The 27,795-nt window shown below is 41.3% G+C and overlaps 1 protein-coding gene across 1 annotated transcript; it reads right to left on the minus strand.

Moving 5' to 3' along the window:
• Positions 1 to 331: 331 nt before the first annotated feature.
• ulk1b (unc-51 like autophagy activating kinase 1) lies at positions 332 to 26,854 on the minus strand. Its single transcript, XM_037116803.1, has 28 exons — positions 26,717 to 26,854; positions 25,439 to 26,226; positions 23,881 to 23,973; positions 23,443 to 23,484; positions 20,092 to 20,124; positions 18,825 to 18,861; positions 16,879 to 17,052; positions 15,210 to 15,283; positions 14,608 to 14,709; positions 13,158 to 13,216; positions 12,403 to 12,485; positions 12,114 to 12,164; positions 11,272 to 11,363; positions 10,958 to 11,123; positions 10,605 to 10,656; positions 10,386 to 10,472; positions 9,577 to 9,708; positions 9,310 to 9,458; positions 8,168 to 8,427; positions 7,839 to 8,044; positions 7,521 to 7,642; positions 6,788 to 6,913; positions 6,139 to 6,323; positions 5,575 to 5,759; positions 4,863 to 4,981; positions 4,584 to 4,741; positions 3,335 to 3,470; positions 332 to 3,174 (listed from the first exon to the last, which is right to left on the minus strand). The coding sequence occupies exons 2-28, from the start codon at positions 25,526 to 25,528 to the stop codon at positions 3,119 to 3,121; spliced, it is 3,069 nt and encodes a 1,022-aa protein (XP_036972698.1). The 5' UTR covers positions 25,529 to 26,226; positions 26,717 to 26,854; the 3' UTR covers positions 332 to 3,118.
• Positions 26,855 to 27,795: the final 941 nt, after the last annotated feature.

Here is a 27,795-nt window from a genome sequence, read left to right on the forward strand (position 1 = left end):
AAAGACTGCATACGCTAAATAAACTTAAATAAAACAAACATCATTTTTAATAATTTAATTACCATGGTTGTATAATGCCAATACAGGAGGGAAATTAAATTCATGGAAACCAATGGCTTCATATTTTTGAGAACGTTATAATACATCTTTAACAAAATTACAAGATGATTTTTTTTTTGAATGGTTTAAACACTGGTATGTTCCTTTAATGAGACTTAAAGTCCATGTGGCCTGTTTAATCAGTCTTAACAGCTGCTTTAATACGTCAGCAGAGACAGCTCTGCTGGCCCTGCCAAGCTCTGACAGCAGATGAAACACATCTTACGACAAATGACCCTTTTCCTTTGACTTTATTCATATTGCAACTCTCAAACAGTAAATGTTACATCACACACAGGGACAATGAGATAGTGTGTTTGTCATAGATATGATAACACTGAAATGCTTTTGCAAACAGTAAGAGACAATATGGAAGATCAGCAGAAGAAGGCCTATTCTTTGGAAATGTATAGGTGGTGTGGTACTCTTCTCTCCATGCCTGCAGCATCATATACATAATAACAATAACTTAATTTACAATATATACAGGTCATACAGAATAAGTCAGGTGAAAAAGACAAAATGAAAAACATTCTGGTATGTTCTCATTAAGCATACAAAAAGAATCCAAATCAATGACAGATCGATTATGGGGATGCACACAGCAGAATCTCTCTCCAACACCAACCTGCTCACTCCTTAAATATTTCAACTGCTGTACAGCTGATCTTTCTGGTGCTTTTGACTTTAGGATGGCCGATTGCAATGATTGTGGGTAACAATAAAAAGTGACACATGCATCGGTCTTTAAAAGGTAAGACGTCATGAGAGAGACAGGAGAGCATGTGGATGAGCTAATATTAGGAATGTACACTCAAAATTTATAAACGCTACGAAAATTTGAGAAAAAGTCTGTGACAAAATACAAAAAGGCCACAAAGCAAATACACTGAACGTATATTTAGAGAAATCTTGACTGAGAAAAAACCTTTCCTCCGTCCCATTCTGCTGACAGTGCTACTATATTGGCTTCATAATATCAGCGTACACCACCTTCAACCCTCAGCATACATCAACAACTTATTCTAAAAATATGCACTTTGACAAAAAGGCAGGGGAGATTACACTGTGGGGATGAAAAACTTAGTACTAGGCCTGGGTCATACCCAGGGAAACCCTTTTATATGTCATAAGAGTGGGATCCTAAAACACCCACCCACATCAACTGGAGTCAACATCATATCATTCACATCTCGTTACAGAGCATTGGTACCACCGTCTGTTAATAAGTGAAACATCACTTCACATATGCAAGCATGCACACAAACTTCCCTCGGAAAGGAACCAGAACCAGAAGTAGAAGCTGATCGTTCCTATTTGCTGACAATTTAGGGGAGCAAAGGTATCCAGTTGGGATTTATGGCTAAGGTCAATATCAACAATACATAAATATTTCAGGTAAAGCACACATTTTCAACTAGCACTCCAAATCAACAAGACACTCTTCAAAATCAAACACAATCGCCACTACCTTGAAATAGAACACAACACAATCGATGCACATCAGTTCTCAGCGTAAAGTGATTTTTTTTTCGTTTCCTTTATCTTCTTAAAGAAATCTTTCTAAGGTTTCATAGCTTATACCATCTCTGTGTCAGCATTCTTAAATCTAACATACTTTCGACTGGAACTATAACACAACTAATAAAAGGAAGTCAAACTCTCTAAATATGCAAACCTATCTACAAAAACTCTACATATTCAGCATGTTCCGCTCAAGATCGTTCTCTACAGTACTTCAACAGTGCAAAAACATTCAGACGTTAGCCCCGGGGCAAGTCTAAATGTGAGTTAGCTAACACTTGGCTAATATATCACTCCTTCTCTCCTGTCAGCCCCGACATTCATATTTGATTATACTTGCTAAACTCCGACACGGTTGATTGATAACATACAGACGGACAGAATGTGGAACTGTGTGGGGAAATTACCAGCAACAGCAGCATTTAAGCCTCTGTACACCTGAAGAAAACAGTGCAGCATCTTTAGCATGATTGTGATCATGAATGTTTACGGACCAGTTTCAGTCCCTCTTGGATTAAAAGCTGTATTCTGCATGTAGCACTGGTGTAGTGGAGAGTGTTTTCTGGATCCACCACCATTTTAAAAAACTGAAACCCTATTCCATCTTTGCTTCAGTGGTGGAATGTGATTTTTTTGATGTTAAGCAAGTATAGAATCAGTAAAGTGTCCAAACCAGCATAGTAACCTCATCTACAGTGAATCTAAAAAATAACCAAACACAAAAACATAACTACATTTTTAAAAATCATTTTGGCAACAGTTTTGTAATAGTGCTTACATGCACTTCCGGCCACCAAGTGTAGCATTGCTACTCATACTTCCCTTCAGCAAGCAAGTAAAAATAAGATAAAAAACAGAACAAATAAACCAAGCAAAGCAAAGACAAACATACATTTGATGAGAATGATACTCGGCCATTTCCGGTCTTCATCAGCCCACATCCTTTCCGTATGAAGCTGTACAGCTGATACTGTACTTTCCCTCCAGCTACTTGGTAAAACATTTTGTGTAATGAGTTGCCCAATGCAAATCTGTAGCATGAATATTTGCCCAACAAACTGCTATCTGTTTATGTAAAGATAAGCACTTTCTGTGGGTGTGCGACTACTTGGCAATAATTGCTCCTGCATGTGTTACGCCTAGTGAAGGGAAGCTTCTTCTTGGCAATAAAAAACAAAACACTATTTTTATTGCCAGGGGCAAAGTCCTCTCATATGGATGAGAGCGCAGACATTCTTTCACAGCACAAGTGCTCCGTGTCCAACATCGGTTCAAGTTTAATGTTGGGGGAAGTCACTGCCACTGTCCAAAAACTTGAGATGAACGGCAAGCCATTTAGACAGCTCAAACCCAGAGGCCTTGTGGTTTTTCTTGTGAAACCTTAAAGCATTTCTAAGTGAAGACCATGAGATGTAGGCGCAGATGTGGTTTGTTGGTAATGTGCAGCGTGAAAATGACTGACATCATATCCACTCCACAAAGCAGTGAAGGACTCTCAGACACAGAGCCCTGACTGCAAAGCTGTGAGACGACGTTCAATGCACTCCTTACCTGCACACACACGGACATAAGAAAAGGATTAAAGATGACAAAGTAGCAAATTGTTTTGTATATATCATTATGATATATTATCATATATGATGATTTTTAGCTAGAGAACCATCCCACACCAAACCATGAAGACGTGAGATGACCTGACAGATGTGCTTACATTTGCCAACACTGACGATGTCGTCCTGTTCAGTGAGCAGCAGAGACAGACCCTCCATCAGCAGCAGAGCTTTTTGGTAGCGCAGGGCGGATGCTTCCCCTTGGTGAAACATCTCGTCCAGCGCAGCAGCTTGGACCTGAGAGGACAGCAGGATGTTGAAGATAATACATGTGTGATGGTTAAAATATAAATATAATGCTGCTGGGATAGTCTCACTACCTCACTAAACATGACTAAAAGCATTCATGTTTCCTCCAGACTAGTTTTAATTTCTCCATGCACATTAAACACAAGGTATAGCTAACGGCTCATTAGCACATAACACTTTTTTTCACAGGTGAAGAACGAAAACAGTAACAAAGAATGATTACCAAGCAAAATGGTCCCCACTACCACCCCAAGTGTTTCACAGATGAAAAAAAGATCATTAAGGGAGAAAGATTATCCTGAAATACCTTTTTCCTTCACCTCCTCTTAAGCGCACGTGTAATTTCTGCCATTAGCAAATGGATCATCAAAATTTGCTTTTCTCACTTGCCTCTCGGTAGTAACTCTATCCTGAGTGAATATACAAATACATTTATACAAAACTGTGACATCCCTGTTGAGCGTCTGTTTCGCTTCTCAGTGCCTTCCAGGAGAGCCAGGAAGCAGTGGGCCGTCCTAAGCAGATCACACCTTAGGGTGTGGCTTCACTGATAAAATGCTGCCTCAGTCAGTCTGCTTGCTCTCTCTCTGGTGGCTGAGCAGCTGACTGCTGCTATGGCCTACAACCTGCTGTGGTTTGGTGTTTGCTGCCTTAAATACAAATAGAAATGCGCACACACACACACACACTACATTTGATGCAACACACACCCACATTATGTTCCTCTTGGGTTGTTTATTCAAATAAATACTGAAATAGTCTCAGAGCTCTGTGTGTCTCCTGTCTTTTGTTTCAACCTGAGAGCCAGGGTTGTAACAAAAACTCTAAGTAGAATCCAATTACTTTTGTGTCTTCACTGTTCCTGTGATCATAAAGCAATACTTTGGGAGCAACTTCTCAAAGCCTAGGTTTAACGATAGCGCTGGAGGGAGATAGGATGAGTATTTTCCAAATGCATGTACTTAAATTTGCAATAAATGCAAGGAAAATTCACTGGATGTCCATACACACAGTATCTAAATGGTTAAGCTGTGGTCTGCTGGTCAGTAACCCTTGTCTACCTCTCTGCTCTGCAGCTATCTATTTTTTCCTCTGGCTTACCATCTGCACAGTGTGGCTGAACAGCAACCGCTCAGCTGTGATGGAGGTGATTTGGTCCATTAGACGGTGCTTCCTGGAAAAGAAGCGCTCCAGACGGGTGCTGAGTGAGCGACAGGATGCCACACTGGATTTGTACAGCTCGTTCAGCCTCCTCACCACTGTGTGTTGACAGAACATTTGAAAGAATGTACTTTAATTTCATTGTGCAACTGGTTATGATCATTTTTTTTCCATTCACTTTAACAAGGCTATCCACCACACAGATGAAATGGATCCTACCTTGTTTGACTGTAGCAGATGGGTAGAGTTTGCCCTGTTTCACTCGCTCCATGGCTGTGTGTAACGCCGTGGACAAGAGTTCTGCAGCCTTGAGGTAGAGAACCAGCTGTTCTGCATGACTGAGAGGACAGATGGTATAATAGATGTGTTTAGCAGAGATGAGACCAAAGTGTTTCCCATTTAACACCACACCCTCTATTTTAAGAAGACAGAAATTCAGCTTGTTGCCAAGTTTGGTGTCTCAAATCTGTCCAGATTAAACCCTCTACCCAGACAAATCAATAATGGATCTCTGGCAGTGTCAGTTCAGTTCTTCCCTCATGAGTGAACCCTCTTCCAAAAGAAGAATATGAATAAAGGATCTGTGAAAAAGAAAACTGACCCTACATCTCTGCTGCTTTTGAGCTACACTCAGCATTTTTGTGTCTACTGAGAAATGTAGCTGCAGGCTACAAGTAAGCTAGCTATGTTGCTTGGGAGTGTGTTTTTCTTTGGACACATGCAAGTTGCAGTGGGGGGTTTCATGGGAGAATCCACAATCCTACTTTTGGTTTCACAATCTACTCTGAAAGCTCAATTTGTTCTATTTTCATATCAGAATTTAAATTGTGACTTTCCTTGTGCACAGGCAAGAGATCCACTCTGAAGTCATGTTCTACTCAAACTGGATAAACAGCATCTTTGCTCACAGCCACATCTGATATGGCCTTACCTCCACTCTCGGCTCAGCGAGCTTATCTGATCTGCTACCAGGCTCTGCGGCTGAAGTATGGAGGGATGAGAAACTTCCCCCTGCTCCCCCACCACCGTGGCCCCACGGGCTCCAGCCACCTCCATCAGACAGCGGGCGAAATCCAACGTGAAGCGCAGGCGTTGCACGGTGTCTGTGTGCTCTTGCTGCACTTCGACAGAGACAGGTGGTGGTTGAGTGGTAGAATATTAAACAGAGATGCGATTTTGCATTCCGTCCACATTAACAGGAGACAGGTCATTCAGTACATTTCATTATTCCACTCTGAGATTTCACCTGAGGCTATTTTGCCACAATGACTTAAAAGACACTTCAACAACACCATGCTCTCTTTTTTTCTTTTTTCTCACACTCCACACTCTCTGGAGGGATTCTTCATTCCAAGATTGTGTGAAAATGAAACCCTGATTCATCTATACAAGATATGGAGTTGTTGCTGAGAAATATAAATAGAATGTGCAGGACCTAAGGGGACTCCCCTTTTTAAAATACTATCCAGAGCTGTGTATAACACCAGCCTCTTACCTCCATCAGTGTCTCCTCAGGCAGCTCGGGAGCCTCGAAGGTCACAGGACCGCCCATGTTGGCTGTGATTGGATCAGTGAAACTGTAGCGAGGACTAGAAGGAGCCTCAAAGCCATCCAGATAGATGCCTGTCTGGGGGTAACGGCTTGTGAAGGAGCCTGCGGGGCTGACTGAAGTGAACGAGCCTGCAGGAGTCAGAGAAACAGATAGAAAACATTTATTGAATATTCATGCGCTTAACTCTTTACTCCAAGCATTTTTATGGCTATACAATAAATAACAAAATCTACCAACTGTGCTGCTTTTTGTTTTTGGAATTAACTCTTATCGTCCATGCTTTCTGGTTAATGAGCATCATCCAACAGGAAATACAAAAATCTTTTTCTTTAAGTGGCAATCAAAACACTGGAAAATTGCGTGTTCAGTAAACCAATCATTTGGGTTATGACTTCCTAAATTTAACCACAGCCAGGTGAAAATATGTTTTATGCTTACCTCCATGACATTCAAGTTAGGTTTCCACATCATCGAAAATGAAAGAAAAGGGCCTTGCAGTGCTACAGGTTGCATTCAGTGCAGAGAGTAATACTAGTGTTGTCCTGTGACTGCAAACAAGCTATGTAGTTGTATGAGGGTGTGTGTACACTACCTGAGTATTTCCTCTGTCTGGAGGTATGAGGTGGGGTGCTGCCACTTGGAGGAGAGCCCACGGTGAACACCACCTGTGCTGGGCTGCAGGAGCCGGGAGCGAGGCCTCCCCCACCGCAAGGGGGCACTAGAGTGCAAAAAAGAGCAAAGGGTGTTAGGGGAGAGTGCTGGGAAATCATATGCATCTGATCTTCAAAGGTCCCATTTCATGCAAAGTATCAGGTTCAGACTTTTATTTTAGGTGCCTACTACAATATGTTTACATGCTCTTATATTAAAAAACATTTTTTTCTCATACTGTCCATTACTGCAGTGCCTCTATTCACCCTCTGTCTGAATTCCCAGTTCAGGGGCCTGTCTCTTGGAGCACACCCTCGGACTAAGAATTCAATCTGCTCTGATTGGTTAGCTCTCACAGGCCTGAGCAAGCACCGCCCTTGTGTCACTGCTGTGGTTTTTGCTACCATGGCCATGCTGAGGACATGGCAGAGAGCAGTGACTGTATACTTGTGACATCACAACCTTACGGAAGTCCTGGCAGCTCTTTTGAAGATACAGTTTGTAGTATGTAGGCTGTGTGCAATACTACAATTCATTAAAAGTAATTTTATAGCACCTAGACCTGCAACTACAATAAAGGACCTTTATGTAGGCCTGTCATTTGTTGGAATGAGCTACATACATACACCGAAATCCAAAACTACATACATATGTTCATCCACAGACGTTCCTACCTGTTATGTCTATGGCTTTTTCAGAGGTCAGGTTCTCTGTGCTGCCTCTTTCACCGGCAGGTCCGCCTGGTCCAAAAGCAGCCATCAGCAGCATGTCAGACAGACGACCAGCACTCTGAGACCTGCAGCAAAGAGAGAGGAAACAGAGGCACAGAGAAGAGGACATGAAAGGAAGGAAAAGTGTTCTGAATAAGGCAACATCCTTGTTAATATACAATTTTACTAGTTGCCTTCATTCGTTTATACACTTTTTACCTGCTAGCTGCAGTGTGGTAACCATAAACAAACAGAACAGGACAACAGAAACAACAATCTAACCTTCCAAAGCCCTTGGTATCATCACTCCGTCTGTGGATGCAGTGTGCAGGTTGGGTGACATGTGTAGGTGCTTGCTGTCCCGGCTCTCTGGGCTCTGCTGGGGCAGTCCTGCTGCAAGGGGAGCCGATGACCAAACCCTGCTGTGTCAGGAAGGTCACGAGGTTCGGAGAGCTGGGAGGCTTGGGGAATTCAAATGGAGGTATGGTCTGATGAGGGAGACAAGAGGGAAAGGAGAGCGGCGCCAGGACTTTTATTTAAACTGCTTGGTAGTCTTTTCTTGTTCTGTGTATCTAAAGAGAACACACACACATGCACATCAGCTGACTCACCCTGGAAGGGGAGCCCAGGATGGTCGGAAGGGGGCTACGCTGCATTAGCTCGCTGAGTCTGGGGGAGGAGTGCAGCGGGCGGACGGTCATCAGGCCTGTCGAGGGGGCCACCACTGGGTCCGAGTGCTGCTTCCTGATCTTTTGCCTGACACCGCCACTGGCACACTCTAGCAAACAGGGGGCACTGTGGAGCCGTGTGCCCAGTCCTGTCGCCTGTGGGTGCTGATGAGAAGCAGGCCGGGCTTCAGCGTGGTGAGGAGCTGTGGAGATGTCAGACAGTCAGAATATTTCTGTCTTAACACAGCAGGTGGCATGGCAGGGAAGATGGACAAGTCCTGTCTAACTCCTCCACTACCCTGTCGGTGGCACATTTAGACAGTGAAGGAACTGTGGCAGCATGAAGCTCAGAGGAATTGAGAGCAAATGGTGCTGGGAGGAGACTGTTCACGTAGGAAGTCAGTTTTTTTTTTTCAGAACTTCATAACTTTCAAAACTCTAGCCAAGGATGACTCAGAGAGAGACATTGCAAATGTTAACCACATCCTTATTTCTCTCTTTGACTTCTTAGAACAGGTCAATCAACCTTTCAGTCTGCAGCTAACAATTACTTGACTAATTCACCGTGTAGGGAGTAAAAGAGTGAAAACAGTCCCGTTATTGCCCACATTTCTTATTTTGTCCAACTAAAAGTCAAAAAATTTATTGCGATGACTACAGAAAATGGTGGTCAGGACACCTAAAAGCCAACAACCAGTTAGCTCCACATCCTGCTACATCACCCAAATTCATTTCAAGATGTAAATACTAGGGATCAGTATGACTGATAACACCATTATCTGTATCTATTCAACAAACTAAATTATCTACATCTGAACCTGGAGTGGGCAGGTCTTCGAACAGAAGTAAGTGTGAGCAACCAGCAGTTGAGAATGAGAGGCAGAAGTTGATATGGGTTGACCAGAAACTGCTGTATTTATTATTTATTAGAAAACCATTTACAGAACAACCTCAGAATTGAATTTCAGATCACTTGGATGACACTTGCACAAAACTGGATGCCGGACGCTCATTTCAGTCAAGTATTTGCTAAAAACTTTAGTACATAAAGTATGGTATACAAAGCAAATAGGAGCCTGAGCTACCTTGAGGGGAGAGCTGGAAGGGTCTGGCGCCTCCCAGTGAAAGTCTGCGATTGGGGGTGACTGCTCCCTGCCCGTAGGGTGGTGAAGGCCCAGTCCGAGCAAAGCCCAGCAAGCTTCCACTACTGCATCGACGCACTGGTGTCGACAGCCTAATAATAACATAGTTATAACATATAAGTTCCCAAGTACTGCAGTCAAGTCAAGAAATGTAGTCATACATCATGCAGCAGTCGGAACATGTGTATGTGAGTGTTTGTGAATACAAACCGTGGTGAGCCATCCTGTTTGCTGGGATGGAGGTTCTGCTCCATGCGCTGGTAGTTCTGTAGCTGAGTGGGAACTGGGATAGGCAATGACTGACCATGGTTTCCATAGCTACCTCCAGGGAACTCACTGGGCCTGCCAACAACGGCGAGAAGAACACAGAGTGCCAACCGCGGAGTTAGAGTGTGGAGACAGAGAGGTCTGACACATTCAACAAGAACACCAAATATTTTGGAGAAGAGATGTTCTGTTACTGATAATCCTGCCAAACTTGTACAGCAATTTTCACCTAAAGAAAACAAATGAGATGCATGGATTACATAACCTCAAGTTATTAAAAGACTTCAATTATAGTAATATTAGTACTATGGTGAGTAGTTTGACCCTCTATAGTTGTCAATTTGTTTCTCATTGCCAGATGATTAATGAAATAATTTGTAATAGCTTTTTTTGATTGATTTAATTGTTATGAGAGCAACATGGATATATCATACAGTACTTCATCACATACAATGTGGCAGAGGATCCAAGTTTGTCCTCAATTTCTTTACAACCAATGTCTGATACGTAAAATCTGAATAATGTCATGATCCCCATCCATATGAAGTACCTTTTTCTGCAACTGACACTGACTGCCTAAAGTCGTCAATCTTACTGCCCAAGCTGCTGTCACTGTCAGCGGGCAGCAGCAGACACTGAGTCACTACAACTTGCCTCTGCAGTGCTGCTAGATTGCTCACAATGTTGTTCTCTCTGAGCTTCACAGTAACACATGTATCAACACAACAAAGCATTTATCTTTCTGCTGTTACCTGATGGGACTTGGAGACCCACTGTAGGAAGGTGAGTGTGGCGGCGTTTTGGCTTGACTACAAAGACCAGCAGAAGCCAGAAGAGAGCTGAATAAAGAGGGAAGAGACATCATCAGGACTTAATTATTTGGAAAGGAAGATAGCTTAAGCTCTCACTTTTATAGTAAATCATTTACGAATATGTGATCTGTGATAGTGCCAATCTTTGCTTCTACTTACCCGCTGTTCATCAGGCTGTCCGGCAGCACTTTACTCTCACATGTGAGCTCACCTGCGGAAAAGCAGGAACACGAAATCAGATGAAATCAGTGGGAAGTGAAATTGGCATTATCAAGAGTATGTTATATTCTATTACATGAATAATAAACATTGATTGATAGGAAAGACACATTTCAAATGTCCTGATGGAGAATAGCTCCTTTGAAATGCTTCATAAAAGGTAGTCTATAGTCTTTAGAAAAATTAAAACATAACATCAAATATTTCAGCAGTAGTTCCATTAAGGTGGAGCAATGGCTATAATTACACACAGCTGCAATTGTCATTTAGGTAAGGACCCTTTGCTTTCTTACTGGTGAAGTGAGGAGGCACAATGACAAAGTCATCTGTGTCACAGGAGGATGAGTTCTTGCTGCTGCCGCCCCCTCCAGACGAGTCCTTGAGGAGAAAACCAGTGGCTTCCTGGGTAGGTGAGGCCAGAGCTTTGGCACGCAAATGCTGAACCTCAGCAAGAGATTGCTGCAGGAACAGAGAAAGAATACATAGTATAAAAACAAAGAAAGAAAGCATGGACAACATGATAAAAAGAGCCAACAGACAAAAGCCCAGCCTCGTTAATCAGGTGCAGACAGAGAAACAATAGAAATAACAGGAATAATGAACAAACCGGTGGTGAGGCAAGGTGAGAGGTGGAGGAGCTGCTACATGAGCTGGCTGATGCAGAGCTTGGGAAGCAGGTCATAGACACAGTAGGAGTTGCTGTTACAAAATGCAACACATTTGTTAGATAACCCAAGCATGTGGTTTGGTGAGAGACACTGAATGTAAACATAAACTTTGTTTGTTTACAAGAAAAACTCAGAGTCATCTCTACAGTGCTTTGCTGACAAGAGATACTTATTTTTTTCTATTAAGATCATACTACTTGTGGCTGGCTCTATTTTTAGATGGAATAAAATTCTTGACATTATTTCTGTGCAGAATTATGTTGAGGTATGTCAGTATGGTCGATATGGCCTCAAACAAATACTGCAATATTTTGAGGCCATATATAGCGTGATACACACACATCTTGGTATTTTGAAATCTCCTCATCAGCACTTCATGAATGTTAAGACGTTTGTCTGTTTACCAAGTACCTCAATATCGATATTGTGTCAATATTATACAACTATTGCAACTTTCACAAAATATGAACGCAGTGGGATTTTTGATCAATAGTCAACATGATGTGGGTATCAGGACAAACTCTGTAAAGGAAAGTAACAGAACAAGGATAGTCCTGTAAATTCAGAAAATGACACCACTTTACTGTAATGCTGCCTAAAAGCAGGAAAAGAAAACACTTATGTCATATCACAATATCCAGAATTGAGGATAAAACAAAGTCACATATCACTATAACGATGCAATATCGATGCAAAGCCTAGCCCTTTTTGAAGATAACATTGATGCATTACAGACAATTATCCATCCAAACTAAGAAGTGTATGATTTATTCTTACTTACTCTTTTTCATGGATGAGCTGGCCTCCAGGAAGGGATGACAAAAGAACTCATCTACCAATACATGACAAAATGTAATTAGGAAGAGGCAGTGAAACAGAACATTTCTTAGAATAACAATCTATGCATCACCTGTGCATAGACACAGGCCAACATAATCTTTTCTCTCTTGGTCTTCTTCCTTTACGTAACACTTCTTAGCAAAAGGCAAACAATAGTATAATGTGGGGACGTGAGTATAGGTGTAGGTGTTTATTAACACCACATAATAAACTGTAAAATGTTAACTAACCAAAGTCCATGCGGTCCTTGTGGTTGCGCTGCAGCAGACCCAGTAGCAGGTGTCTTAAATGGCTTGAAGTCTCTCTGGGGATGCTGCCAACAAGTAAAACCACAATCAGTGTGTGCTGATGTGCACTGAAATACCTTCATTAAAGGTTGAAATAATACAACAGAGAACTACAGATGCAGCAAGACCTTTAGATACACTTTGGTTTACTGGAACCAAGAAATGATGTATGTGTGTTTCCCAACAGAAAGTTAAATGAATGGTAATCTTTTCAAAATTATATGTTGTCTTTCATAGTTGGTGTGTTTTTAAACATTTCTGAGAGGGTGGCTTTTAAAAAAGGCTTTCATCAGTCAGCTGTGAGAAAGTTAAATGTAAAAAATGTAGAGACATTGTGCTGAAAAACAACAGGCTGTCTGGGATTCGTTCACTTCAAACAATGTTGTGAATAACTGCTGTTCAACTGTTTTAACTGCCCAGCTGGTATGGGAAGCATCTCTCTAGCTGAATTCTTTTGGTAAATGATTTTAACAGCACCATGGCAACACTAAGATATGTTTCTTTGGGTCTGACCTTTACTTTTCACTGGATATTCTATTCTGAAACTCAGTTCAGTTTCTCATTTCTTCTCATCCAAATCTATTACAAAATGGAGAAATATGACCTGACCTTGTTTTGACTATAGCTATGTTTTCTTTTGTTAGAAGATGTGTAATAACATGAATCACATCATTTGTCATCTCAGTGTAACTTCTTACTTGGGGCTGAGAGTCTTGTTCTTTTCGTAGAACAGCCGGAGATCCTGAGGACTGCTGGCCTAAAGACGACAAAAAATAGTTTAAAATAGTTATGATTAGTTTTGGGCTGATGGACAATGGTATCGTTCATTGGCCCAACCACAACAGCTATTGACTACTAATCCATGACCACCCTAACACTGCGATTCAAAAGGCTCACCACCAGAAAGCATAATTCAGCACAATAATTTTCTTGTTAAACAAGCTCAGTTAGGTGATCACAAGACGCTTACTTAAATATGTGGCAGCAGTGTTTCTTTTCCTGCAAGCCGCTGTTTCTCTCAGATATGCAGTTTTTATACTCAGTTTTCTTAGCTTGGCTTCCTGGGCTAGTCGGATGCTAGTCTGTTTTATGAATTTGAGGCTGAGCCGAGCTGAGTTACAGCCATGTGGGGCCAAGACGAGGGCACTTTTAAACCTGGCATAGGGATATATGTCGGTGGTAAAGGGGGATAGTTTCCAGTGGGAAACTGCGGCAAGCTAATATGCAACTGCTGCCTTACAGCAACACTGAGGGGGGCATGCTGACTCAAAGTCGTAAACAACAATGTCATCGTCCATCATAATGTTTCACTGTAGACATCATCGTCATATGCCAACTGGGCAGACATTGCCCAACCCTAGCTATAATGGTTGAAATTATGCAAACACTGTCTGCAAATATACACGCGGAGTCAAAGCACAGTAAGCTGTCATAGCGCAAGACTGATCCCAAACATGCCCTGTTAATGACATGTGTGATAACACATGATGACATGTTTTTTATATGCCTGTCAGTGAAACAAACAGTGAAGTGACTAAGTTACAGAAATGCTGCCAGACCAGTTTAGATAAAGTAGCTTGGAAGAAGATATGCGTTTCATCTTTCACAGCATCAAGTCAGCCAAGTTAAACTACTCATCTTTCATATGATCTGGTAAGACGACGCAGCCTGTCTGGATACTCTCAACAAGCAGAATGACCTGCATTTACTGAATAAGAATGTGAACATGTCAAAGGAACACGTTTTACGTTAATGCACCTCATTTTGGTGCTTTTTTTAAAATTACAGCATGTGTGTTTTCCATCACTCTAACAAAGTTAAAATATTTGCTTCAATCTTAGTGTCTTGAGCAAAATTACATTTGTGATTGCTCACATATTCTGAAATATGGCAAAACAGCAAACATCAAAATCTAAATAAGCTCCAAAATAATGTCACACAACCTTAACACAAGAAGCTGCCTTTCATCATATTATTAAGTCAAGAGAGAGATGAGGATTGTAGGGCAAAAGGAGTATTGCAGTGCTACACTGTGGCAAAGAGAAAGTAGCTCTAGTAGTTGTTAGTCCATCCATAAATTATAGTGAAGGCAACTGTGAGTGTGAAGCTGGTACAAGAAAACATCACCTGTGAATGTCTTGTGTTTACCTGAAAAGGAGCCTTCCCAGTCAGGCACTGAAACACGATGGTTCCTATACTCCACAGGTCAGCCTTGGCATCATAGTTTTGGGACATAATGACCTCCGGAGCCTAGTAAAGAACCAGACAGGTCATAACACTTCACTTGAACTCTCTGGTGGCCGATTAATGAGATGATTAAGTTATTTTTGCCCATGCTGATTTGTTTTAGAGAGTATTCAGCAAACACTGTAAAATTAATAGAACTAGCGAACAACACTTTCTCTGCTAATAACGGACTCTGTTAACCTTGCATGAAAACATTTCAACAAATCTGAATTTAATTTGGATTTAACAACCAGTTAAAAACATTATTGAGTATGCTGGCACATACAGATGGGTGACATAGGACAAGCCAACATAAAACTCCTGATTCTCCCATCTGCGATCAATCGATTCACATCATCTTCATCATCATCATCAAACCATTCAGTGACCCCTCGTATCCTGTATGAAAGCTTCTGCATTTGTCATGTTTCGACAGCCATTAATTAATAAGATTTTCCTTTCATTTGTCACTCATCTGTATGTTTCCTCATATCTATTAAAACCTATTTCAAAAAAGCACTTACCATGTACATAGGGGACCCACAGAGTGTTGCCGCCATCATGTTATTCTGAAGGTACCTGGCAAAGCCAAAGTCCGCTGTGGAGGGAGGAAGTGAGAGAGCAAAGGAAGGTAGGGGGCATTAGAGAAGAAGAGCAATTAAAAGGGGGATGGGTTACATTCGGTGCTCGGAACACACACAAAAAAAATACATATATATATTTATGTTATTTAGCCCAGTTATCCAAAGCAAACAACTTCAATTTATGGTAATTACAAGCACAGTCAAAAAAAATCATTGATCACTCATAATATACTGATTTTGCTCATTATCGTACTCATTTTGTTGAATTTTAGAACATCATCTAAATAAATATTACCTAATATTCTTTCAGCACAGCACACAAGCCAATACAATAACCTCTAAGTTCTCCTTGTGCCACTTTGAATGTGCTTGTGTGTCAGTATCTGTGTCTACGTAGGTCTGACAAGTGTGTGTTTATTTGTCAGTGTGACTGAGCTCCCAGAGCCACGAGGCTAATAACGTTCAGCAGCTACTGTGGGACTGACATGAGCTCTCAGACTTCACTCCCACTCGGCAATCAACTCTCACCAGACGGACAGGAATTAATGGGTTTAAGGATTAGCAGTTTCTAAACAGCTCAACAACACACACAGGGAGTGTGTGTCTCTGTGGTTGGTCATGACACTTATTATGGTGATTATTTGTTGTTACACCAACGTCTTTTGGGTAAAATCAGTGAAAAACTTAACTGACGAGACACGCGCATCATGTATCATTAATCTGAGGAGGATTTGTCTTTCTTGGCATTTGTTCCAACAGTGTTTTATTACAGGAGGACTACCAATACTGCTGTGGGAAAATGTCAAATTCTGTATTTAATCTAATTCTAATTTCCTCTAACGAGTTTAAACCAAAAATCCTACAGTAATAAATGACCTCGGGGAAATCATTATCCGCTCCTAAAGCAGTAAAAGTGTGTGTGAAGAGCTTGATTACGGTGTAGGGATTTTCATGTGCTGCCTAATGATATTCAATTAGTTTTCTGCTCATGTTGAGGGTTTCTTGCTTTCCATTTAAATTTTGACATACACTTGAAAGCTGTGGTCTTGTGTGTGTACTGTTGAGGTGTTTTCGCTTTGCTTTTACTGCACACAAAGCTGCAATATGTAAGAATTTTTGTTGTAAACATTCAGAAGTTTGGGAGAAGAAGTAACATTTCTGATATTATGACGTGATGTATTATGTTGCTTAGTTACAGCCTACTGAAGCCAAAAGGCAAACTAGCTAGTCTGGACCCACCTCATTATAAAGCTCCTGTGCTCCTGCAGTATAAAACCAATACCCCTCCGGTTCTCTGACCTCCCAGTCCAGCCTGCTAGCTGCATGGCTAACTAAGCTAACTGGCTAACAGCATCTATGTAGTCAATTCTTACATGTTGGACCTTTAATAAATGGTTTATTAGGGATTTCATTGTTTGTTAACAGTAATTAAAGTTGCTATAACTATAAATCAACCATTTATTGATGATGATTATTATTAAGTTTTCCCAAAGTGCGAAATATTTTCACTGTTACAGCACTGACATTCCCATGCAGCTGAAAGGCAACAACAAAAAACTGATGATTAAATGCAAACATGCTTGCTCACTCTCACACCATCAACACCTACCAATCTTGATGCAGGTGTTGTTGGAGTGCGACTTGCGTCCTGGTGGGTAGGAGAGCAGGATGTTCTGTGGTTTGAGGTCCCTGTGGATTATGCCTTTGGCCTGTAGGACCCTCATGGCTCCTGCAATCTGCTGCAGGAAAACCCGAATGGTGTCCTCGCTTAGCGTTCCTTTGGCTGCAGTGGGGGAAGGGGGATGTAAATAATGATTAATAAACTTGGTGTACAGGCAGTGCTGAGCTGTGCAGTGAATGTGAAATTAACAACTGATGCAGGATTGAAGGTGGAGGGATAGCAGATTTATAGGGACTGAGTGGCCCTTTTTCATGTATTTTTACATCTATGCAGAGCGCACTAGTTCTCCTGACACATCCTGGAGTCAGACCATATTACACCAAACATCTGAATTTACCTCTAAATAATATCTGCATGCTCTTTATTTTTTCTCTCAGTTGTCTCACATCACCCCACTGACACCTCCTGCTCCATGCCCCTTCCTTCCCTCCAATCACCTCCCTTCCCTCTTGGTGGTACAGTATGGTTCTATGTGACAGTCCCTCCCTTGTCTTGAATTTCTCTCTAACTCCACCCTCCTTCCAACCGATTTTTTCAAAGCAAGGCTCAGACTCCACTTGGGCCAGGAAAAAAAAGGTTTATTTATTAACCACAGTGGGCAGTTGATCCAAAAATACATGTGGAACTTTTTTAACCATGCATGTAGAGACTATTTTTAGCATAGGTCCTCTATTAAGCTACAGCTTTAATTGTTGGCAAACAGCTAGTGGGCGGCTGACATCTTATTTCCCACCCTGCCCATACTGACACAATAATTCCCTAGGTATTGAAAGCCCTGTAATTTATGAAATGTGGCATTCCAGGACAGAACTTTTGACTGTATTTTACCATCATGATTCTCTGGTGTACTGTATGTATATGATGTATGCCTCACATATGATGGGTTCAGAAAGAAGATAACAGCAACAGAAGTTTCTGTGGTTTTATAACACTGTATGTCTCTGTCTATTTCAAGTCACAGTTCATAAAGCACCAAATCTGTCTCTGTCTTTAGGGCTGTGGATAAAAGCCTACTTCCTGCAGTCAAACAGGAGGCCTACGAAAACAAAGTCGCAACCTTACTGGATGCCTTAGGATGAGTTGTTCCCTTTTGTTTGCACTCTCTCAATCTTCTTGGCAAATCTAGCAGAACTGAAAAATTATAGCTCTTAGTTAGGTTTTTTCATTTTTATGCTTCCTGAATACCTGAGGTCTGAGAGAACTGCCAGCCCATTTAAACTAGGTCTTCAAAGATTACCGTTTATTGCAGCTTCCAAATGAATTACACACAACTTCTGCTTAAAGGGCAACACATGAGGGGTTTTCACATGTAAGTGTGTTTACAGATCTTCTGGAGCACTACTGCATATGTGAAAACAGAAGTAGTAGGAGCAGTAGGCACCAGGTTTTAACAAGTAAGGAGAGTGTGTGGATAAAAAAGGTGATATCTCTGGTTCTGCAAGCCATACTAGTGAATTGTTTTTAAAAAATCTGGGGCATACATTACCCACAAAGCAACACAGCGTAACATCAATGGAGGAAATTTATCAAATTACATGCAGCTTCCTCTGGAGCCACGAAGGGTTTAATTCTATTCATTTGACATATAGTACTGCTCAGGACCTGTAGACACACTTTAATGTGTTAAAGTGGTGGCGTTGCCCTTTAATCTATAACAATTTGCTTGCTTTTGTTTTTATTGTCGTTTAAATGCAGTTTCCTGTTCATTTGTCTCTATGCAAAGTAAAGCACTTTGAATTGCCTTGTGTCTGAATGTTGCTTTTGAGCACTGGTTTTGTGCTTTAAATGTGTTTATTTGCTCCTTGTAGAGTTTTCAATCAAAATATGGAAGATTGTTGGACATTGTGAGTTTCTTGAAAACTTGTTTTACTTACAGTGTAGGTAGTCAGCAAGGTCGCCTCCATTGCAGTACTGGGATTAGAAAGGGAGACAGGGAGGGTGGGGGAGAGAGAGGAAAAGGAATGATGTATAACTTCAGTGAACAAGTGTCTGACATCAAGGGACTAGAAAGTAAACGAGATCAGAGCAGTTATTTGCTGAAGACTGAAGCGTTTCCAGATTTATACCCTTGTTCTCACTCACAGCATCAATATGAATGAACCCGGGGAAGGACGAGCTTTGTTATGACAGGTGAGGCTCTGAAAGGCTGCCTCACAAGTCATTTCCTTTTGCTGACACAGAAATAAGCACAAAACAGTGATGGTAATAATAATAAAAGGACCAGTTAAGAGATATGCGTCTGCTGTTGCTTTCAATCTACAGTAATTTCATACGTGTTCTGCTTCTGTGATACCATGTTTCACTAGCAACTATCATTTTCATGTTTTATTGGACTGGCATATCATATATATATATCCTTTCAGTACTTTGAAACCCTGATGCTCTGAATAGTGCTTAACAAATCAAACATTGTGTAATCATTATCCAGGAAATTACATAAGCCATGAATGTTTGACTGTCTTGACTATCTGTTTGCCAATAACAACGTTGGCCATTTTAGTATGCTAACTTTGCAAGGCTCTAGACTAACTATTTTCCACTAGGTGCTCTCTGAAAATATTAGGAGCACCAGCGCAAAGTTGAAAACCACTTAAACTGTCACACAGCACAATGCATCCATTTTTTCATCAATGAAAAACAAAGAAATAAATGTATTTGCAAGATGCGTAGGTGCTCCTTGTTTTAAATGGAGTTGCGCTGTCTCCAAAAATTGTTGCAAAATTTGAAAGTAGCAGTCAGGAGCCCTGTTTTTTATACTGAAGCCTTTCTGCCTGGCTGCAAAATACGTCAACACAATGTTACATGATATTTTACAACAACAACAATCAAGCTGGGGAAAATGAATAAAGAAACCACCATACACCATGAATTACATTAAGTAATGAAACAGGCAATTATGTTGTCAGAACAAGAAAAGCGAGTATGACAGGGAACTCCAGTCATACCTGACGCTCTTTATCAGAAGTATCATTCTCAGAATCAACCCACAGTGGAAACCAAGCTGGATGATGATTCGTGCCCACCTCCCACCCTCCAACCCCCTTTGATGCCCGAGGACTCGGCTAATTATAGCCCAGGCCCTGTCAGAGCTGAGACAATACAGAGCTGAGCAAACAAAGCCAAACATCACAGTGAGCTTACCTCCATTACCAGGTACACTGAGCTGGCAGTTTCCTAAACAGAGAAGAGATAAGAGTGGAGGGTAAACAAACACATGTCAGTGACACACACAGGAAGGAACAGGTGCTGGTGCTGCTGCTTGTCGATCAGGTTCGAGCAAGCTAAGCTGGTGATTCAGTATGGAGAAATAGAGTTATTCACAGTTTTGTGAAAGAAAGAAACATATTAAGAAACAGAGAAGAAAAGAAGAAATAGGCAACAACTATCAAAGCTTTGCACAGCAGGATAATGATTTTTCCTAGATTTTGAAGTACATCCATTAGATCTGGCAATAGTCATTTAGTAAGGGTTAGGGCTTGATGATCTATACTTTATTCTAAATTCATTTAGAGTAGTAGGTGGGTGCGCAATACTGCTTGGTTGCTGCACTCTTAGGGAAACCCTGGTAGTAGACTACATAAAAATTATAACATTGTAAACCTGGATCCCAGACTCCTGCACTGACGGGCTTTTAAATGAAATGTTGCTTTGCTGTTAACCTTGAATACGTTTGAGTATCATGCACCTGTTGAAAAAAATTAGGAAAGAATCTCCTCTGCTGCATTAATACTGAGCCAAAAACAATCAGGGAAACGGATGACTGGTTCTGCTGTCAGCAGCATGATCAAAACAGTCAGTAAATAATGAACAAGTCCCATGGAAAAACCATCTAAACCCTTTACCTCATAAGCTCAACATCACCAAAAAACAATAAATGACCAGCGATTTATCAGAATTCAGATGAGTTTAGAGATCTCCTAACATCTGTTATGTACTTTCTTTCCTCTGGTGTGCTCTCTCCAACAACCTGTTTTGAAGAGGAAAACATAGTGCGGCCTGCGTGAAAAAGCTCTCTTATCTCACGGCAACAGATGAGTGCAGTCTTTCACTCTGACCTCGTGTCGGTATCTTGTTGAATCCACCAGTCAGAGGCCAGACTGCTTTCCACAGTTCAGCTGAGTCAGGCTTTTTGAAATTGGTTGTGTTTGGCTTTATGGAAGATGGACAGCGGCAGCAAGTGACCAGCCAGCGAACCATCTGGTTTCAACAGGCTGCATCTCTGCTGCGTTCAACTCACAGTATTACAGCACCGCACTTCAGTCGGACAGAAAGTTTGGTGTTGTGTTGAGTGTTTATTATAATTAGAGAATTTCTGTTATTCCCGTTTGAAAAAAGACATTCGATAATCATCTCTGGTCGAACTATCTGCTCTCCGCTCTTGCTCAAAACCTGTTATGAAAGAGGAACTTGTTGCATGACTTAAACCTGTTGGTGCTTTGACTTTGACTCTTCGCCGGATGCCTGTAACTCCAAGACAATCTAGAATAATCCGATTATTTGACATTCAAACTTCTTTGGATGAAACAATCAGATAAAATGTGAAAATCAAACCAAATGCATCTCTCTGGTGTCCAGTGTTTGGTCTGGTTTCTGTTTCCTCTTGACCTAATTAGAGAGCTGCATAGTGGGATCCCCTGCTCAGAACATCTACACTGTCTGCTGCTGTGCAACAACAAACCTGTAATCTTAGAGCCCAGCTCAGACTATCTTAGATGCTCAGAGAGAGGTGCCACTGGGAGCTAGTATTAAGATAATAGAGAGGAATAGGTTGAAGTTCTGCATGAGTAAGTGCATTAAAGTAGGCTGCAAATACTTGTTTTATGCTTTTTGATGTTGGGCTCATGGGCAAAGCAGTTAAATCCTCATTTGCTATTTTACAGTGTGCTGGGATGTTTGAGCAGCGAGCAGAGCTCAGCATTTATGCATCACTGGTCATGACTTTATTTGTAACCTTCTTTGCATGGTGACTTAAGCCCTTTGACAATTTTTTTTTAAATATATATGGATAGAGAATTAAAGGTCTTCTCAAATTATCAAAACAAATGGCCAGGTCTGGTAATGGTTACATTTACATGCCCACAATGTTTTGCTCTTATTGCAAAAAAGACAATATTTCGGGCAAGATGTTTACATGGCAAATGATAATGAATATTCCAGCAATATTACGGTTTACATGGAGACCCTAACCATATTTCAGTGCTATGGAGGCATTTACTTCCTTTTCAAAGAGCAGTCATGTTGCTCCAGTGGTGTGACTTTGTTACAAGCCCTCTTCAAGGGTCAATATTCATAAGCATGAAGCCACTGGATACTTTTAATGAGGCGTCAGGATGTTTCCCAGCAGTGTTCCTAGTTACAAAACTCGATTGTCCTGACAACACACGAGGACAAGCTGTAGTCATGTTTGTGGTGACAGAACCAGTTAAGCTGAAGCATTAAAAAAAAACTAATATGAGCTATCATATGGGATAGGTTAGAGGGTTAGAAGAAAAGGTTAAATAGCTCATCAGTTCATCAAAACTGGGAGCACAGGTGAGACCAGAAACGTTTTTTTGTTTTTTCATCACTCTCACACCAGATGCAGTGATGCAACAGGATGTATGTCAACATTCCTCAAAAGCAATGTGAGTTTCTCCAACAGCTGAGCAGCTCTTGCTCAGTATTAAACTCCTACTATTGTAAAGTTTTTTAGTCATGTCAGGTGTTGCTATTCCCCTCATCTTTGCATTAGATTTTCATTCTAACCAGATGGCAGCATGTTAGTCATGGCCCAAACAGACAAAAGGAACACCTGGTGAGTTAATGTATGTATTTGTGTAGGGGCAGGAGGTTGTGCAGTTTAAAGTACCTGGCAGGTGTTCGCACAGACTTGTTACTCGCCCTACAGGTGATTACACTGCTGTGACTGCAGATTTGAATTCATCATCTTTCTAGTGCTAAGAGGTTAAAGCTGTTGTTTACTGTATATCTCTGATTGTACGGGAACTTTTTACCTAGTCTACGACCTTGACACAGGGTTTGCATTCAGACATACTTTAGGCAAGTAAAAAATAATGACGCTACGCTTCCCACAAAGCCTAAATCAAGGAGGCCAGCAGGAACAGCCCATGTGACAGCAGACACAATATAAACACTGGTGATGACGACCGAGCTTGACAGAAATATTTTCTAAAACTTTACAAGGATTTGCTGTACATGAGAGAGAGCAGAGGAGAAAGAGCCTGAGCACAGATTAAATGGTTTTTGCAATAGGCCAATGCAGCGAAGCCTCATTTAACAAGTAGGGAAAACAAAACTGTTCAAGCTGCATTAGCCGGAAGTGGGTCATGTGGAAGAGACAACAGCCCATCTGCTCCACTTTATGAGCACTGACTGATGAGAAAACTGGGACGAGCAGAGGTGTGATAATCATGTATGTAAACAGAAGCCTCGACACAGTCAGACTGCTCCTGGCTTGATTTACATGTGTGAAGTGAGTATAGTATTACATACCTGAAAGTCCAGTAAAGCAACAATGTTCTCATGTTTCAGTTCCTGTAGAAAACACAGAGAAAATCATTGTTTTTATTAGTATATTGTCCATCATGACAGTCCACTGGGGGCCCCCTGTAGTCTGCAGGAGGAACATTACTTTCATTATAACATTCTCATGTTGAAAGACTGGAATTCACCCAAAAGTATGGCTCCTCTCCAGCCCTAGATACTGAAATATTAAACACAACAACATGTTGTATTATCAGAACCACGTGATGCAATAAATAAATTATAACACTTTGAAATATCGAGTGATAGAAGAAACCAGCAGGGTAATGTGGATGTGGAAAGAAAGTGCTGCTTGGTTGTTTCTTACTCGGTTACTTGGTATTCCTTAAAAGTTTCTAGAACACATAGTAACCTAATAACTGCAAACATGAACTTTCTGTGGCTTACCTTGAGTATTTTGATCTCTTTACCCAACAGTGTCTGGGACTTGGCCAGGTTCTTCTTGTTTATGCACTTCACTGCCACCTCCCAGTCATGTTTCTACAAGAAAACATTACATCCAAATTAATTTTTTGATGGTAAAAACAAATGCAATGCAGTAAGTGGGGTATGTGTTACACTGCACCTTTGTATGGTCTATGTAGATGTCAAATTGGGTGCATTTTGAAGATGTCTCTGTGCAGTCTATTAATTATAATTTATATTTAAGGTGTCACATGTACCCTTTTAACTGTTGACTATTGTTGACTGTGCATTCCTCCTTCATGCAGTTGGTTGGAAAGATTTCTAAATAGATTTGGTCCTGATTACTTCATCCAGGGGGTCTAGTTAATTTTATAGAGCTGCCAATATGTAAGGATGGGCAATTATTCAAATTTACACTTAAAAAGAACCAATAGGAGTTAGCATATAACCAGAAAAAAACTGCTGTAGCTGCTATTAGCTAGTTAGCTAGTTAGCCCAGTTAGCCATGCAGATAGCAGTTCAGACTGGGAGCTCAGGGACCAGGGTAATGCCAGTGTTTACAGGAGCTTAGACGGTGTTAGCTGGTTAGCATGATTACCTCAGTAGATGTTTTCAACACAATACGTATAACACAGTGTCAAAACTGCTTTTTATTCACATTTGCTTGATATTTTTTGATATTCTTTTAAAGTTCTACATGCATAGATATTTGCCTCTTGATGACAGATGGTCTCTATGTTTGCCTCCTTCTTGCCCATTAATTTGAAGGGTTTCTAAATGGAATCTGGTGCTGATTACTTATCATCTGCTGAGCCTTATCAGCCAGGAGTTCTGGTTAGTTTTATAGAACAGCCCATAAAAACCCAATGCAGTGTCCTTTATCAGTGCAATTTCTTCCTTTACAACCTACTTGAATGTGATGCATTATGTGCTATCATATTCTGTTTCTGTGGAAGAAAATATATGCGTGCCAATCAACAAAGGCCAACATGTCCCCAGACGTGTTGATTTTGTCTCATCAGATGTGATCTATTGTATCACCAGTGTCTAAACAAATTACTGTGAAGCTGTTATAATTTATATGCTTTCCCTCCAGGTACAGGACATGTTCCAACACGTTCATCAATGGTTTCAGTTTGCAGCTATCTAATGGAAACACATATGAAGGCTGCTCTACGTTATCTGCACGCATCATCTGCATTATAACCCAGCCAAAATATAAAGACCCACTCAAAGTTGCCATCCATGGATTTAAAAACGGTGTCGTGTGTACTTACAAACTACTTTTTTTTTTTTTGCTTTTGTTTAGCATTGTAACCATTAACTGTATGTCATTTTAGGGAACATCCTGTGTGCTCACCCAGGCCTCTTAAGGCCGTACAATGAAAACAAACAATACAGGCGGCCAATAAAATGCAAATCACAAACTAATAACACACTAAAAGCACACACAGGACGTTTAATTTCGTAGTTATTTGACTAAATATGTTTTCTTTTTTTAAAACACGCAATGAAAATATTGGACGAGGATAATACCCACCTCTCGGTTCCTGCCTTTGAAGACGACAGCAAAAGCGCCATGTCCTATCAAGTCCTTCCGACTGAACTCAAACTTCCCCACCGTCTCCATCCTCGTGCCAAAGTGTGATTTTAGTGGTTTTCACTGCAGTGACCAGGAGGCCTCAGGGCACCCTTCTGGTTAGCTCCTTCCTCCTCTGTCAAATAGGGACAGCAGCAGCAGCAGCGGCAGAGATGTTCACCCCCTCGTTCACTTGCCATGAGCTGCCTTCCTGACAACAACCTGTCCTCTTCTCTCATGTTCGGACGGACACGTTTTGGAGTTGGACTCCTAACAAAGCCGCGTGCTGTCTTCCATCGAAAGTTGGCGAACTTCACGGACGTCGGGAGCAAAACGGACGACTCCTGTTCGCTGTGGCTATCTCCGACGTGCCACCTTAAACAGCAGCTCTCTGCGTGTTGTTTGTATACAGGAGCTCCTCACTTTGTCGTCCACGCAGCGAAACACGCACACGGCCGAGTGTGCAGAGGAAGTTAACGATGTCTGATAACCAGCCACGACTCTACAAGTCCGCCGTGTTTCCGTGCAATTGGTAGCTTACGAGGGCCGAAAAGTCACAGCATCGATGGTCCCAACAAAGCAGACGGCTTCGAGCCTCGGCTGCACAGCGCATGCGCAGAGCAACTACAGCTGTTGGTCTGACGTCTGAGCACCAGAGGGTCGTAAAATGACAGCAGCCTGTGACGTGAGGTTTGTTTTGGCTTCAGCAAGACCAACTTGCTCAGATTAGACTTGAGGCCCTACCAACACTGTGGAAGATAATGGCATGTTACACGCCTGTGTGTGTTTGTATATGTGTGTGGGATCAAACATACAAACACACAATGAATTGTAGGGGGGAAAAAAACGATAAACGTGGGACAAAAGGTGCAGTAATCATAAATACGCAGTAGAAAGAGGCACTGAGCCATCCTTTTTTGTAATAAAAGGGCACTATGTAGCTTTGAGCTGAAGTTCAAACTTAGAATTGTAATATGTACAATATTAATTAAGTAATAATTCAAACTCATAAATATTATGTCCAAGAGGAAAATAAGGCGCCCAAAACACTGATTAAATCTAGGGTCCGCAACATATAGCTAAACAGAGTAGAACAATATAAAATTGTGTTGTCCTTTAAAGCTAGGGTCTGTAATGTTGTTCAGAAACACATTTCGTTATACTTGGTGAAATGGTCCCGCTATCCTAAGAGTAGTCAATACATTATATATTCAGAAAAAGGAACGAAAATAATCAGACCTCTGTGGCAGCTGCAGGACTGAGAAAAAGCTGACCAATCCATGCTTTTCGGCCCGAATAGCTCGGATTGGTCAGATGCCTTCATGTCTCATTCTGCCTGCGCCCCTCTGTCCATCCCTGCTCCGCGCATGCACACGTCATGTTTCACTGATGCCGGAAATATTAAGCACACTCCTCTGCAGAAATACCAAGTTGCAGGAGAAGATGTTCATTTGGTTACAATGGCAGAGAAAATGCAGCCAGCATTACTTGTTACAGCTTACCCCTCTAAAAAGGCAAGGAAAAGAAAGCCTAAGGCAGAAATGGCTGGACGAAATTGGCTCTGGATAAAGAAAGAAGTCAGACCTGAGTCAACATCGGTGCGGCATTTGAGCGGTGGAGACAACTGGGGCATGTGAAGGGCCTGAAAAGTGATGCAGAGGTTGCTCTCTTCCTGTTTGACAGGTAATGATTTGTTTTGTTTCAGGGGGATTTGATATTGTCATGACATATGTAAGGTTTGCCAACTTGGCTAGTTTGTAGCTCGTATTAGCCCAATGCTAACGTTAGCTTCTTTGTGTGTTGTTTTTAGCCACTAGAATGGCTAATGAGTCGGCCGGTTTCCACTGGATAGGGGTCTCTGCGTTGCGGCTCCGACCCGGTTTTGCTCCGCCTTCTGGCAGTCCCCACTGGTTGTGGTTTGAGTCCGCCACGGCGCAGTATGTTAGACAGCGTGCCTCACGATGTGTGCTGGTGTCAACACGGAATGTTTTATTTTGAAAAGTAACATACAAAAGTAACATAGGCTACAGAATTTCATGTTTTAATGGTTTGACAGATTTGCACACAGGGTGGGCTAATAATTGTCAGTTATTAAGGATTACTTGATAAAGATTTTGTAGAAGTCTTTACATATGTCAAAACTAAAATTCTAAAAACTGACTATAGATATACTGACTGTCTTCTACTGCAGCCTATATAAAAGTGAGTTACTCCTAACAAGTTGGCAGTTTTGTTAATGGTGACCTAACTAATTATTTTTTTTTATTTCTTAATAATGACAATGTAGTTATTTATTTTTATTAACATTAAAAAATGGG

This window comes from Acanthopagrus latus, chromosome 12, assembly GCF_904848185.1.
Source record: "Acanthopagrus latus isolate v.2019 chromosome 12, fAcaLat1.1, whole genome shotgun sequence".
NCBI lineage: Eukaryota > Metazoa > Chordata > Actinopteri > Spariformes > Sparidae > Acanthopagrus > Acanthopagrus latus.

Bases quoted from the DNA above. Each gene is read 5' to 3' on its own strand.
- ulk1b (XM_037116803.1), bottom strand. From the start codon at position 25,528: ATGGAGACGGTGGGGAAGTTTGAGTTCAGTCGGAAGGACTTGATAGGA. The intron at 23,974-25,438 runs GTGGGTATTATC...GTTTTCTTGTAG, and splicing joins TCAAAGGCAGGAACCGAGAG to AAACATGACTGGGAGGTGGC. The intron at 9,459-9,576 runs GTTTGTATTCAC...TGTTATTATTAG, and splicing joins AAACAGGATGGCTCACCACG to GCTGTCGACACCAGTGCGTC.